This window comes from Oculina patagonica, chromosome 8, assembly GCF_052425735.1.
Source record: "Oculina patagonica isolate OP01 chromosome 8, crgOcupat, whole genome shotgun sequence".
NCBI classification, from domain to species: domain Eukaryota; kingdom Metazoa; phylum Cnidaria; class Anthozoa; order Scleractinia; family Oculinidae; genus Oculina; species Oculina patagonica.
Genome location: NC_135765.1, coordinates 27,290,520 through 27,306,639, shown reverse-complemented (window position 1 = coordinate 27,306,639; position 16,120 = coordinate 27,290,520). Strand labels below are relative to the sequence as shown.

General features: G+C 37.8%; 2 protein-coding genes across 3 annotated transcripts in view; both read right to left on the bottom strand.

Moving 5' to 3' along the window:
- Positions 1–2,027: 2,027 nt before the first annotated feature.
- The window catches only part of LOC144663756 (uncharacterized), a 99,119-nt gene continuing 85,026 nt past the window's right edge, over positions 2,028–16,120 (bottom strand). Inside the window, exon 4 of the mRNA XM_078524815.1 lies at positions 2,028–3,253. The gene's annotated coding sequence lies outside the window, so the exon portion shown is untranslated. The remainder of the gene's footprint in view (positions 3,254–16,120) is intronic.
- On the bottom strand, positions 9,002–14,666 carry LOC144663753 (uncharacterized). Of its 2 annotated transcripts, XM_078524811.1 has the most exons (3): positions 14,593–14,666; positions 9,290–10,074; positions 9,002–9,123 (listed from the first exon to the last, which is right to left on the bottom strand). In XM_078524811.1, exon 2 carries the CDS (start codon positions 10,044–10,046, stop codon positions 9,294–9,296), a length of 753 nt encoding a protein of 250 aa, XP_078380937.1. In that variant the 5' UTR covers positions 10,047–10,074; positions 14,593–14,666; the 3' UTR covers positions 9,002–9,123; positions 9,290–9,293. The 2 variants fall into 2 exon arrangements, with proteins under 2 accessions (XP_078380937.1, XP_078380935.1); XM_078524809.1 differs by having other exon boundaries at positions 9,002–10,074.

The following is a 16,120-nucleotide window of genomic DNA, read 5'->3' as shown; positions in this document are numbered from 1 at the left end:
CAGACCGGTTTGCTCCAGTTCAGTTGTTTTTTTCAGAGTGAAATATTGCACAATTAAGAATAATTTGTTTTTGTGATTAGCATTTCACGTCTCGACTACCCTGGGTGCTAGAGGGTTATTTTTGCGGCGACAAAGAGCGACGAAGCCGCCCGGGGGGGGGGGGGGGTACTCCCTATAATGGCCTATACGGGGAGGCTCCGCCCGAAAGGGGTACCTTTTTCAGGCTCCAGGTATATAAAAGGGTAGGGATTTCACAAGTTTAGGTATATGAAAGGGTAGGGAAATCTGCCATAATGATATTTAAAAAGGCCTTTACATTAAATATTCCGAGCAGACGCAACTTTTGGCAGTATCGTCTTAATTTATTAAGCGCTACATAAAAATGACAAGAAAACTTCCCGTTTTAGGTAAATGTGATGTTGTGTAGGTATATGAAAGGGGTGTCTTTTTGCAATAAAAGGTATACAAAAGGGGTACCTTTTCTATCAAAATGGTATATAAAAGGGTAAGGGGTTGGATCTCCGGGCGGAGCCTCCCCGTACAAAACTTTTTCGAGTACCCCCCCCCCCCGGGCGAAGCCGCAATCGTTGATAGAGTGGCAAAGCCACGATCAAACGAGCGAAAACAAAACCACGATCGCGGCTTTGCCGCTCACAAAAAGTGTCTTTTCTGCAAAAAAGAAAAAACCCCTCTGCCACCCAGGGTATGTCTTGACATGCCGGAAGGTTATTTGACCTTTTATGAAAGCATAATTTTGTCAGAAAGAACTCCAGTTATAAAGTGAAATACGTCTTACACAGATAGAAAAAGTCACAAACGAAAATAATGGTTAAAGAAAGCAAGAAATGCGTCTTTGGTACACATTATAATAGTCAATGAGTAATCGATGGGTCATCAATAGGTACCGTATTTACTCGAATAAGCGCCGCCCCCGAATAAGCGCCGCCCTCGAATAAGCGCCGCATTCGGGACAAATAAGTTAATAAGCGCCGCCCCCGAATAAGCGCCGCAGTCCCGATGTGGCGCTAATTCGAGGAATTCCGTATAACCAAAAAGCATTACAAAGAAACTCTAAAACAGCCTTGGAAATTCCTTTTCATCAAAAGCGATGTTTCGCAGTACAAAGTTATTATTCAAAATTCTTAGAATACGTAGTACTGTTAACGTTGTGAAGGCCGTGAACTTTGTTGGGACAGCGAGCGCAACTACTCTCTTAGGTCAGAGACGAATGCTGACAATCAAAAGACCCTTCTTTTAGTTACTGTATAAGTTTCGTTTAGATTAGATTCTTTGCAGCGTCAAAAATTTAAATAAACGCCGCCCTCAAATAAGCGCCGCCCTCGAATAAGCGCCGCACTTAAGACGCGAAAAATTTAATAAGCGCCGCGGCGCTTATTCGAGTAAATACGGTAATCAATCACATCAATGAGTAATTGATAAGCCACAAAATTTTGGGGCTTCGATAAGTCATCGATAGATCATCGCAAATAATCAATGACTAATCAACTTATAATTATAACCTATTGATTACTCATTGATTATCAATTGATGTCATTGATTATCGATTAGTTATGCCTGGCTTTCTCTAGGCTTGTTGACCAAATTCTAAGCATTTTGCCCGAGAAATTTTGGCACTGGGGAGGGGGGACTGCAACCCACCTCCCCCCCCTCCAGCCTCGTACTCCTATGTTGATGGAGCAAAGCCTTTTTCAAATGTGTGCTTGATGTAGACTGCGTTGCAGACAAACTAAACCCCAAAACGTTTTGACATACAAGGTCCAACTTGGCGTGAGCAACGACATTTTTTTTACTACTACTACTGATGAAGGCAGCACTGCCGAAACGTTTAGTATTTTACATTGAACTTTCCAGCGTTAAACTTTACATTTAATCCAATGTGTCCAACTTGTAGTGAGACTAGTGATATTTTGTATCCATGGGATGCTAGTTCAAAAGAATTTTTTTTTTCAGGTCCAATTTTGAAAATACACTTGCCAGTCTGTTTGGGACCTGATTTTATAGCTACCAACAATTAAAACACACAGTTGTTTAAAAAAAATAAATAAAGTCTGCATAGCTCAGGTGGGATTTTCCACATGATTGCTTCCTTCAAAAGTTGTACCTAACTGCAAGTAAAATTGCCTCAACACGGTTACTCTACAAACTCCTTGTAGCAGTCGTTATAGACTATTCTGCAGAAATATAGCAGTGGCAAGCGAAATCCTGCCAGGTACATGTATACAGGCTACATAATTATCATTACCACACAAGAAAATTACCAAAGTCCTAAGTTTAATTACAAAAAGCTGATTGATCCAGAAAAACAAGAACATACCTAACACATTTTCCTTGACTATAAGAATTACAGTCAACTCTCTCTAAAAGGGACACCGTCGGGACCGGATCCAACTGTCTGTTCCAGCAAAAATAACTCGCTCTCTTACTGACTTTCTATTTTATGGACACCAAATTGAGGTCCAGGAAATGTCGATTATAGTGGGAATTGGCCATATAGCAAACCCCTTTGCTTGCCAAAATAAGTCAGTAAAATTTATGGAAATAGATCCAGTGAGCAAAGTAATTGATTTTCCAGCTTGCCCTTTATAGTCAGTATGTTCTAGCCCAATCATCAATATAAACTGCCGCCCTACCCTCCCCCCCCCAAAAAAACAGATTATAAGCAGGATGCTTATGATGCTGCACTTGCTGTCAGGCAAGTGAAAGATTAAATTCACTAGCCTGACAGCAAAATAATTAACTTCTTTGCACCCTAAAAACTCGAGTTAAATGTACCTGAGTAATAAGGAACACTGATAGTTTTCCACTTTCATATAGAGGTCTTAAACTACTGGCTGTATTGGCAGCCATGCCAAACTACGTCTAGTGAAAATGTCATTTCTGAAGGCTAACTAATCCTGTAACAATCTTTTCATTGCTACCTGCAGACATGTGATATATTATAGTCTGAAAATGAGCACTTTTTACATATATATTACAACAGTTTTTTAATCAAATAAGCTATTTAATATGGTTCATTGTCTTCGATGTACAGGCAACTTCCACTATAATGGACACCTTCTAGAGCAGAGTTTGGCGTCAACAACATACATGTATGTAGGATGCACATGTATATATTATAAAGCAATAACAAGAGCTATTTTCTGTCAGTAATTCTTTATACTTGACAGGACTTCAACTTTGGTCTGTAATAACAGGATCTATAATAGCAAGGAGTGTTCAAGCTGTGTGTTGACTGTACTTCCAAAATGTTCATTTACAGGACAGCCACAACAACTACATTAACTTTACTAGATTTTTCAGAGTGGTTGCAGTCATGTCTTTCTAAGCCATGGTCAGTTTTGAAGTGTTTTTCACATTGATTGCATTTGTAGGGTGTCTCCTCATTGTGAATCACCTCATGCTTCTGCAATTGAACTGATGACTTAAAACATTTGCCACATTGTGTACACTTGAAAGGTTTCACACCTCTGTGTATCTTTAGGTGGTTTCGCAGATTTGCTGAAGACTTAAACTGTTCATCACACTGCGTACATTTGTAAAGCTTTCCACGGTGCTGAAGTTTCAAGTGTCTTTGCAACTGTGATAAGAGCCTAAAGGAACTGTCACAGTGAGTGCACTGATGGGTTTTTCCATCACTGTGCGTTTGCAAGTGGGCTTGCAGATTGGAGGATGACGTAAAACATTTGTCACATTTATTGCAATTGTAGGGCCTCTCGCCACTGTGTATCCTGGAGTGACTTTTTAAATGAAAGGATTGTCGAAAACATTTGTCACATACAGTGCACCTGTATGGCTTTTCATCATTGTGAATCCTCATGTGTTCTATTAAATGTGCTGATCGTTTAAAACACCTGTTACAGTGAGGACATTGGATTGTTTTTTTAGGCTTCCTGTACAGCTCCAGATGCATGTCGAGAGCTGACTGATCTTTAAAAACTTCAGCACACACCTTGCATCTGAAGATCTCTGAATCGTCCACACTTTTTGTGTTAGCCATTTCTTGTGTTCTCTTATGTCCAGCCCTCAGGTCAAACCACAGGCAGACCAGAAGACAAGCTGTAGAATTTTAAGGAAATATAATTATGACAGTTATGAATAAAACACTGGACAATACAATGTACATATTTAGTGTTATGTCAATCTAAATATCTCAGTTACATAAGTTAAATAAAATAGTCTTCTTCTCAATAGCTCAGTTGGTAGAGCATCGCACCGGTATCCCGGAGGTCACGGGTTTGAATCCCGTTGAAGCCCTGAATTTTTTTCAGGCTTCTTTATTCCAATTGCTTAAATTGGAAATTCACTGCGACGATCATTTATCACTCTCATATACATCCGCAGTTCATATATGAAACATTTCATATACATAACATCATTTCACTCCTCACACGGGAAAATATGAACTCACAATTGACCTCGCTCCCAATGTGTGGCTTCAATAGCTCAGTTGGTAGAGCATCGCACCGGTATCGCGGAGGTCACGGGTTCAAATCCCGTTGAAGCCCTGAATTTTTTTTCAGGCTTCTTTATTCCAATTGCTTAAATTGGAAATTCACTGCGATGGTCATTTATCACTCTCATATACATCCACAGTTCATATTATTATATGAATCATTTCATATACATAACATCATTTAACAGAATTCATCAATAATGAGATTGTGATCAATTGAGTTAGACAACTCAACCTAATGGAACTGCATGCAAACCAGAGTGGAACTAACTGCATGCAAGCAAACTGAACAACAAATATGACGAGTTTTGCAACAAATTTGTCATTTTGCGCGTACATCGCTTTTACAGTTAATTGCTCCATTTTGTGCGTGCATCGAGACAGTTGTTTTCCAACATAGCACACCTCCCTTAAAAGTATGTAAGGAAAGCCATACTATGCCAGGCCCAACCACGCGCTTTATCTTTTTTACATTCGTCAAAGGCTATAGTAAAATAGCCGAAAGCTCATATTTTTTCTTAACTTTTTAAACCAGAGAACGCTATTTTACACTTTTATTAAAATTAATTTATTCACCCCAAAATTTAATGGTCAAAGAAAAAGGCTACTACAACCAAAGATAATAAGGATCATTACTTTCGAAATTCATTTACGGTACTACTCCTGAAATTTCATTCCGCTATCCTGATTCGCCAAGTCCAGCTATTCTTAAATTTTTCTTTATAAAAATGGCGGCAAAACTCAGCTTTCAGAGCATACTTTACGTCTTTACCTAAAAAGTAGCGTTTTGCCCTTTATTACCCGCGTTTAAAAAGCAAGTTTTTAACAAAGGAAATAAATTCCGAACGAACAAGGCAAGGAAGCAGGAATACTGAACCGAGACGAGCACAAAGCACTCACATAAACCGTCGACGATCACTACAAGACATCAACATGCGAACATACAAACTGAATTAAACAGCCAGCTGAAATAGAAACATTTTATAAACATTGGATAATTATTTTAAACAGTTAGGGGTTCAATAACTTACCTTATCAAAAGCAAAACACGCGAAGATCGTTGAATCAAAGCAGCAAAACTCGATCGATCGCCTGAGCAAACTTACACGATCACGTGTTTTTTATACTTAGCAGGGGTGGGTAGTGCAGCATCTTTGGCGAGGGAGGGGACGGTAGTTCAAAACGGAAACCACTGACTTGCATTGTTTTTAAAGTATTTTTTCTTTTCAAAAACAATTATAAACTGGATATATTAGGGCGGCGGTATGCCCGAATTTGAATGGAATTCTTGGAGGTTTAAAAAAGGGTTGATAAAAGAAAAAAATTAAAACACCACGAGACAAAAAGCACTCCAGGTTGTTAGGGGGACTGTCTGGTCTCCGTCTACCAATTTTCAATTAAAATTCTAGTTTTTAAATCACATTTAATCTCCATTTTTTTCTCATTTCTCTAAATTTTACAAATCCTTTGAGAGAAACTATCTCAACTCCCAAACATCCCTGAAAATCACCCCAAAAATGAAAAAACGCCGCAAAACATAGGATCTTGTTTTGAGCATAGAGTTTTTGGATTGCATGAAACCCAAGTTAAGCGATGTACCCCCGCCAACGAGAACCACTTGCCACTGAATCAGAGTCTCCAGTCCTAAAAAAAACAAGGCATCGAAAGGCATTTTTCCCAAACTGCTAACTAAAACAATTACTTTATTATCAGCCAAAAAAGTGATTGTTTAAACTTTTTCTTGTCAATAAAAAATATAACTGGAAAACAAACCTTGCCTATGAAGTTGTATCCTCCTACAGATTACATGTAAATATTATCAGGGCTACATCTATATGCATGTATACTAGCTAATGAAGCACAATCTATGACTATTCAATGTAAATAAAGTGAAACCTCGATTTGATGAACCTCCACACTTAACGAAGACCTCTGTACAACGAACAACATTCTTTAACCAAGAAATAATAAAACATATGGAAAAGAACCTTGATATAATGAAACGTGGTTGCGAACATATTTTACCATTCTCTTCAGTTAGCCCCTTGTTTTATCAAGGCTCCACTTTATAGTCTGTATCCAGGGACCCTGTCTGTATTCTATTTATTTATTAAGTATTTATTATAGCATTACTTGTATCCAATCAAACGTTCGGTAATCGAACCCAATCGAACACCAATCCTTTGTTTGGGTTCGGTAATTGAACATAATCGAACTCACAATAAAATTTGTCAATCGAACAAAATCGAACTTTCGATTACCGAACAGTTGACAATCGAACAAATCGAACGTTCGATTACCGAACAGTCGACAATCGTACTCAATAGAACATTAGATTACCGAAATCCTGTTTGTTTATATTGTGGACATTTTGTAACCCCTTATTTGTCCTGTGTGATTTACTTATCAAAAGAGGGATTCCAAACAAAATCCAAGCGGATTTAGTTGGATTGTGTTCGATTGGTTCAAAAATCGAACTTACAGCAAAATAGATGTTCGATTTTGTTCGATTACCGAACCTAATCGAACGATTTGTGTTCGATTAGGTTCGATTGATTTTTGGTTCAATTTTGTTCCATTGGATATGCCGGGTCTTTTGGACCTGACCGCTCTCTCTCTCTCTCTCTCGTCCCTTTGTTATCTCGCATTCCCTACTAAGAAGCAAGAAAACACAGGAATCCCACAATGATCCAGGACACCCAGGTAGTTATAACTTATAAGCACTATTAATAACCTGTTATGTTTATTGCAAAACATTGTCCACAACTTCTCTCAGTATCTTTTCTCATTTCATTTCATCTCATCTCATCTTATCTTAAGTTTTCCATCAGCAGTGAAACAGTTGTTTCATGGCTTTGCAAATCTCTTTATCTTGCCAACAGTACAATTAAGGCTTTAGCCGGGGAGAAGAGTTTTGATAAGAGAATTATACTAAGATGACATTCCACAGTCTGAAGTTGGGCACTTCATATACAAACTGTATTACAACAGTTTTTTAATCAAATAAGCTATATAATATGGTTCAATCATTTTTGGTGTACAGGCAACTTCCACTATAATGGACTGCATCTGGACGGTCGGTATAAAACGCAGACCATGCAGACTGCAGACTGCAGACCGTGCAGACCGTGCAGACTGAGTAATTTTTTTTCTTCTTTTTTTACATTGTGTTTCACAAAACTTTTGACGAACGGTTTCCGAAGTTCGTTTGAAATTCGCGAAGTTCGCTACGAACTTTAGGGGGAATTTCATTATGTAGTTGTCAATCAAATTACGAACTTCGAAACGAAATTGTAAATTTCACGTGCAGCGAAGTTGCAAGGTTGAGGAGTTCGCAAGTTGAGAAGAAGTTCGTCCAGTTTGTTTAATTTGGTGAAATGAATCCGTTCCCAGTACAGCAAAAAGCAATCCCAAGTCCAGTAAGGCAGGACATGAACGGACTAAAAAGCAAGGCTGCCCTGAAAATGGTTTGTGAATGTTACAACTGAGTTTTCCCAATGTCACCCGACACCCGACTAAAAATAGATTACAAGTTCTGCCGTGTGCAGTTTCGAAGGAAAAAATTTCAACAGATGAACCGGTTTACATATAAAAATACTGTTTGTGTGTGCCGTAAAAATCTTCTAAAGAGGACATCAATTTGGAAAATCTGCGGAAAACCAGAACTTTTCAATTCCATGTTGTTATACTTCTGTGTTTACACAACAAGCAAGTCACGCCATCTGTCTGTTCGTGATAAACTCTGTTCCTCTGAAAGAATTTATATTTGCAAAAAAATAAGCTTTGGTTAAAATTTTTTTTACTAATAAACAACACTTGCTTTGGAACAATTGAAATGTGTATTTATTTACGAATTACTTATATTTTATTATTAAGGACAGTGTAAAATATTTTGGGGGATTTCTCAAGAAAACCCTGTATTCCCAAAACATAACTACCAACCGAAGCATTTGTTTACGTTATAAAATTGAACTAGAAACCTGAACTTAACAAATAAACTGCTATGTCCGACCAGTTCGTTTTACCTATAACTTAAAATGTTCCAATGTTTACAGTGTAACGCGCTCTCTGACAGTAGAAGAAAACTCAACAAGCTGGAAGCTAAATAAAATAATCCTTGACCTTGAAGCCAACTTTAGATGATTTCCTGCCTTCCTGGACTTGAAATTGCCTTTCCTTGTACCGTGAACGGATTCATTTCATTAAATTAAACAAACTGGACGAACTTCTTCTCAACTTGCGAACTCCTCAACCTTTCAACTTCGCTGCACGTGAAATTCACAATTTCGTTTCGAAGTTCGTAATTTGATTGACAACTACATAATGAAATTCCCCCTAAAGTTCGTAGCGAACTTCGCGAATTTCAAACGAACTTCGGAAACCGTTCGTCAAAAGTTTTGTGAAACACAATGTAAAAAAAAAAAGAAAAAAAAATTACTCAGTCTGCACGGTCTGCACCGTCTGCACGGTCTGCACGGTCTGCAGTCTGCAGTCTGCATGGTCTGCGTTTTATACCGACCGTATTTTCCTTGGGCAATTCTTAGTTGACAGCACTTCAACTTTGGTCTGTAATAACAAGGTCCACATGTATAATAGAGAGGTGTTTTCAAGGCGGGAGTTGATTGGACATGTACTTGCAATAATAAAGTCTTTTAGTTTTGGCTCAATAATCGAATTAGCGAACATCTCAAGCCGACATTAATTAGTCTTTTAGTTTTGGCTCAATAATCGAATTAGCGAACATCTCAAGCCGACATTAATTAGTCTTTTAGTTTTGGCTCAATAATCGAATTAGCGAACATCTCCAGCCGACACTCATTTACAGGACTGCCACAACAACTACATTAACTTTACTAGATGTTTCAGACTGGTTGCAGTCATGTCTTTCTAAGCCATTGACAGTTTTAAAGTGTTTTTCACATTGAGTGCATTTGAAGGGTGTCTCCTCATTGTGAATCACCTCATGCTTCTGCAATTGAACTGATGACTTAAAACATTTTTCACATTGTGTACACTTAAAAGGTTTCACACCTCTGTGTATCTTTAGGTGGTTTCGTAGATTTGCTGAAGACTTAAACTGTTCATCACACTGCGTACATTTGTAAAGCTTTCCACTGTGCTGAAGTTTCAAGTGTCTTTGCAACTGTGATAACAGCCTGAAAGAACTGTCACAGTGAGTGCACTGATGGGTTTTTCCATCACTGTGCGTTTGTAAGTGAGCTTGCAGATTTGAGGATGATGTAAAACATTTGTCACATTTAGTGCATTTGTAGGGCCTCTCACCACTGTGTATCCTGGAGTGTCTTTTCAAATGAAAAGATTGTCGAAAACATTTGTCACAAACAGCACACCTGTACGGCTTCTCATCATTGTGAATCCTCATATGTTTTATTAAATGTGCTGATCGTTTAAAACATCTGTTACACTGAGGACATTGGATTGTTTGGATTGTTTTTTTAGGCTTCCTGTACAGCTCCAGATGCATGTCTAGAGCTGATTGATCTTCAAAAACTTCAGCACACACCTTGCATCTGAAGATCTCTGAATCATCCACACTATTTGTGTCAGCCATTTCTTGTGTTCTCTTATGTCCTGGCAACCTTTACAAAACAAGAATACAATTATAATTATTATTTTTTTGCTTTAATATAATTTTAGTTCCCCCTTTTATTTAAAAATAATAATAATATATACCGGTAGCTTTACAAGGAAAATAATATCACTGTACAGCTGCCTGTTAAACTAGTAGCCCTTTGCCTTAACACAAGGTAAAAAGAAGGATTAAAGACAGTTTAAAAATATGTATTTATGTGATAAATTAAAAAGGTCAAGTTTTCTATAAGCAATTATATTTCAACACTAAATTTTCTTTGATTCTTATTGGCTTACATGTAAATTGTTCACTATATATCTCCACTTCTCAGAAATGCTGATGATGCAAACCAAATTGATTTGAGACTCCGACAATGACATTAAAGATATACTTAATATGAGTTCTAAATCAATCTATCCCCCCCTGTTAAACCACAGGCAGACCAGAAGACAAACTGACTGTAGAATTTTAAGGAAATCTGTGACAGTTATGAATAAAACACTGGACAATACAATGTACATATTTAGTGTTATGTCTATCTAAATATCTCAGTTACATCAGTTAAATAAAACAATAGTCTTCTTGTTCTTAAAACAAGCATAATACTGAGCTGTCAAAGCTTTGCTTCTTGGGCTAATATATATTTGTGTGTTTAGCACATCCAATTTTTTGTAGGGCAACTATTAGCAGTTACAGTTCACCACTAAATTTTCTCAGATTTTGATTGGTTTAAGGACGCTTGATGTAGTTTTTTTTTAGCCCTAGGGTGGTCGTTTTAAAAATGAAAACTATCTAGGAAGCCAATGTTCGATTTTTGCCAAAAAAAATTTCTCCGATTCTTATTGGATTCATCATGTGACGTGATAGTGTTCATCCACCGGAGGGCAGAGTGCCCGCTGAAGAAAAATGCCTGGATGGATTGTTTCAACCGTGATGTTTTTTTTTTTGTGAACAGGAGTGCCTGTAGATGAAAAACCCAACCAATTTCACTGAAAAGTAAAAAATAATTCACGATGCTTATTTTTGAATGGGCATACAGACAAAAATTTAGTGATGAACCATAAAAACAATAGAGTGTTTCTGTCTCGGAATTATCAGTCTGATAGTTGCCCCTTGGCAAGCTTCGCTTCGCGGGTTAATACTTGTTTTAAGAGCAACAAATTTCTGCAGGGCAACTATCAGCCGATGGCTCCTAGACAAACACTCTATTGTTTATTACTAAATAATTAGTTCCTGGACAGAGACACTGTATTGTTTAAACAGTCCATAAGGTGCAGCCAAGTTGACTAAAACAAGGGATTTGATTGCATTTAAATAAATACAGTACTTATAAATTCACAGGCAAAGGATGCAATTAATACATTTTCTTTGTAGATTTGCTCAGTTGATTAACAGTCGATTTCCCTACAGATGTTGCAAATTATTGTCTCAACAGAGATTGTGTTATATTATAGTGTGACATCTGATGAACGACATACAATACGCACGAGCAAGCTAATTTAAAGAAAGGTCAAACGGTCTCTTGCTCACAGCGGTCCTTAATTTATATTATAACAATTAGAAATTTCTGTCTACTGAATAAAATAAATCCCATCATTTATACGTTGTAGTGTTCCATTCTAACTGCATGGGAGTATTTTGCTTTTGTGTTCTACGCGGCGATCTCTTGTTAAGTTAAACTTGATTTCTGTTTGATCGCGACAGACTAAGGTCCCCCTTCATGCGATCACAGGGGGCCCATACAAGCGGCGTGACTGTTTGTATGTTCGAAATATAAAGAAATGTATGGGGATTTTGAAAGGGTCTTATGATCGAAAAATAAATTCTAGTAATGTCTATGTTTAAGGTCAAAATAAACGTTAACTTACCTCAGCTGTTGTCTGTTGTCGTTATTGAGCCTCAGAATGCCGAATTTGGGCGATTTGAAGGGTTTTGCGTTGAATGTTACTTCACGTCGCTCAAATTCGCCATTTTGAGCCGCAGAAACGACAAAATACAACAGTTGAGGTAGGTTTACGTTTATTTTGAACTTAAACATAGACATTACTCGAAATAAGTTAACGATATCATAATAAGACGCTTTCAAAATCCTTAAATACATTTCTTTATATTTCGAACATACAAACAGTCACGCTGCTTGTATGGGCCCCCTGTGATGCGATGGCAATAAGCGATGACGTCATCGGTTAAAAAATTAACCCTTTAAAGAGCAACATTAATGCAATCCTGTTCAAATTCTAAACAAATCAAATTTGTAAGCTTCCAACCAATCAATAAAATTTATTTTTTCTCAGAGCTGATAGGGGCTGACTAGGCTAATTGTAGCAAAACATACCGTAAACACCCGCAGATAAGCCGCAGCAGCAGATAAGCTGTACCCTGAATTTAGCAACTCAAATTTGGAAAAAAAATTTTTTTGAAAAGCGAGCTTAAATCAAAGAAAATACAAAGTCGAGTCTTCAGGAGTCCCTCATCGAAAATCGAATGAAACCCACTAAACATTGAAAAGGAAAATACTTCAGTCTTACCCACAATTTCAGCTCTTTAATACAGTCTGACCTCTATTAAGCGGCCACCCTTGGGACTTTAAAAAGTGGCCGCTTAAAAGAGGTTGGCCGCTTAATAGAGGTACAATATAAATTGGAAAGGAATGGCAGTAAGTATTGTTTTATTGACTCTATGTAGCAAAATGCTTTTAAAAAGTGTACATATATATGAAGATACCGGTAGATCCAAAATTCATTGTAACATTGAAACATCAAGTGCATTTCCAGCCCATAGCTCTGACACAGACGGCCCCGCAGACGGCACGTAGTTGAAATGTACAGTATTTCTTTGGTTGATAATGTATAGAAAAATATGCAAAACATCATTGACAAGTTTCTTAAGCCTTTTTGCATTAACAGTTAGTATGTGAAAAAATTTAGCTAAAGATATTTCACGGACGATAAAATATCATCTGTCACCATTTCGCTTGGAAAGATAATTTGCTGGTCGCTTAATGGAGGTAAAAAACCATATAAATATGACACTTGAGACAGAAAAAGGTGGCCGCGGTCACTTAATAGAGGTGGCCGTTGAATAGAGGTATCAAATACAGCAGTTTAGTGACAAATAAATCGGGACTTTGGAAAGTGGCCACCTAATGGAGGGTGGCCGCTTAATAGGTGGCCGCTTAATAGAGGTCAGACTGTATAATGAACACCAACTTTGACCTACAGGTATGTGGACAGGGTTGGAGATTAGCGCTCGCCCACTCACCCAGGCGAGTGTGAAAACTGTCGGGCAAGTACAAATCACGGATCACTCGCCCAGTTTGGGGAGTACGATTCTCAATAAATCATTTTAAATAAGCGTTACCTTTTACTTTCCACTTTAAAATAATCTACACTATCTACAAGCCGATAGCTTTTTAAAATTTTAAAATCTCCAACAAGGCTGTGTTTGTGTTCGTAAACAGACAAAAAAGGCTTCCATTTGGTGACTTTTACATGATGGACGCGCTTGTACAAAGTAATACCTCTGGTCATAAATACACTGACTCGTCCACCAAGCCACGAAACAAGGCAAGATGGCTATTTTCCCACCTCAGTTTCACAAACTACAGGAATTTAGGAATACGTATCAAATAAAACTGCATTTCAACTTTTGAAGTAAGTTTGCTCCTGTTTTTATTGTGGAGTAAGGTCTATTTTTGCCGATTTTTCATTGAAGAAATAAATTTCGTCTGTATCGCGATCGACCACCACGTTGGCTCGGTAAGGGTCAAACGTGATTAAAAATTTAAGTTGTACATTTTATTAGTGGGTGGAGGGCGGGGCTAAATTGTCTCTTTTTTAATGGAGGATCTTGGGCGAGTGAAAACTGATCTGGGCGAGTGCAATTTGAAGGTCACTCGTCCAGATGGTGAGTGCTCCGAGATTTTGGTTTCCAACCTTGGTGGAACTAACTGCATGCAAACCATAGTGGAACTAACTGCATGCTAGCAAATTGAAGAACAAATATCATGCATTTTTTTAACAAATTTGTCATTTTCTGGTACATCGCTTTTACAGTTAATTGCGTCATTTTGCAGTGCATTGATGAGACAGTTGTTTTCCTAAAGTCTGCTACAACCAAAGATAATGAGGGTCATTATTTTCGAAATTTATTACCGGTACTACTTCTGAAATTTCATTCCGCTATCCTCAATCGCCGAGTCCAGCTATTCTTAAATTTTCCTTTATAAAAATGGCGCCAAAATTCAGCTTTCAAAGCATACCTTACGTAAAAAAGTAACGTTTCGCCGCTTAAACGGCAACAGGGACGTTTATTACCCGCGTTTAAAAGCACATTTCTATCACAGGGTTAATACTGAACTAATTAATACGAGCACAAAGCGCTCACATAAACCGTCGACTTTTAAAACGGTTAGTACAAGACATAAACATGCGAACACAAACTGATTTTAAACGGCCAGCTGACATAAAAACATTTGCTAAACATCGGATAATACTTTTAAAGAGTTATGAGATCAGTTACTTACCTAATCGGTAGAAAAACAAGCGAAGATGATCGTTAAATCAAAGCAACAAAACTCAATCGATCACCGGAGCAAACTGAACTAGCAAAACACGATCACGTGTTTTACGGTACTTAGCAGGGGTGGGTAGTGCAGCAGCTTTGGGGAGGGAGGGGACGGGGTCAAAACGGAAACTATTTTTGAAGTGCTTCTTTCTTCTCAAGAACAATTAAAAACTGTATAAATTAGGGCGGGGGTTATACCTGAATGTGAATGGAATTTTTGGAGGTTTAGAGAAGAGGTTGAAGAACGAATAAAAATATTGAAACACCACCAGACAGTTGAGACAGTTGTTGAAGGCACAAGTGTAATAACTGGTCACAAATGTAATTACCGTATTTTTTCAATTAAACGCCCCCGGCGTTTATTTCAAACTTGGCTCCGTTGATCCGGCGTTTATTTGAATGGCGCAGTTTATGGAAGCAAAATTTTTATTAAACAAGGGATTTAAATCATTATTTGTGACATAAACGTAATTTGCCATCATATCTAAAGCATATTACACCTCAAATAAATGCATGGAAGGCTTACTTACAAATTTTGCTCGGAGACCCGGCGTTTATTCGGGGCCCGGCGTTTAATCGAGAAAATACGGTAAGACACAAGTGTAATAACATTTGGTCAAAATTGTAATAAAGTGACAAGTGTAATAAGGTTTGGTCACAAATGTAATAAATGTTTCACACGCAGGCACACATGTCAGAAATGTGAATGGCACCTGTCATTCAAACTTATGTTGTAAGTTATCATAACACAACATTTATATTAGAGAACAAGCCTAAATGGACATATTAATCATTTATTCAGTAAAAACACGCTACATCATGCACTGCTCTCAACTAGTAACAGGTTCAAATGGAATTTTAATTCGCTTTCGTAAAGAGCAGAGACTTGATCACCATTCAACAATAAAGTAATAAAATACATTAAAGTCCCCCTAGATGGCACCAAGCCTGGATTAAACTAGATCTATTGGAGTATGGTCGATTTGCCAGGGCTGGGAGAAATTGCCAGACAGGGTAGACTGGGTTTAATTCAACCTTGGCTGGAGTTCGTGTTTTGAGCATAGTTGAATTGCTTGACTGTCCACAGCCTCTCGAATTTTCAAGGCAAAAATAGCAAAACGAAGCGAGAGCGCGTGGGGAGAGGGGGACGCGAAGTGAGCGAAAAAGAGTAAATTACAAAAAATCTCACCGTGGCGCTCCACGTTTTCCCGTTTTAAAACGTGCTTTAAAAGGGAACTGTCAGCCTCATTAATACCTGCGAGCCACCTTAAAGAACCTCTGCGTAACGAAGTCCTCGGTACAACGCACGATATTCTTCACCCCAGAAGTAGTAAAATATATGGAAACGAACCTCTATATGACGTAACTCGTTACAGCAAACATATTTTAACATCTCTTATTGGCCCCTCCTTTTTTGAGGTTCCACATTATAGTCTGTATCCAGGGGCACTGTCTGTATTCTTTTGATTTATAAATAAGAATCATCA

What these genes read in the sequence shown, in the direction of transcription:
- LOC144663753 (XM_078524809.1), bottom strand. Translation starts at nt 10,046, where the DNA reads ATGGCTGACACAAATAGTGTGGATGATTCAGAGATCTTCAGATGCAAG.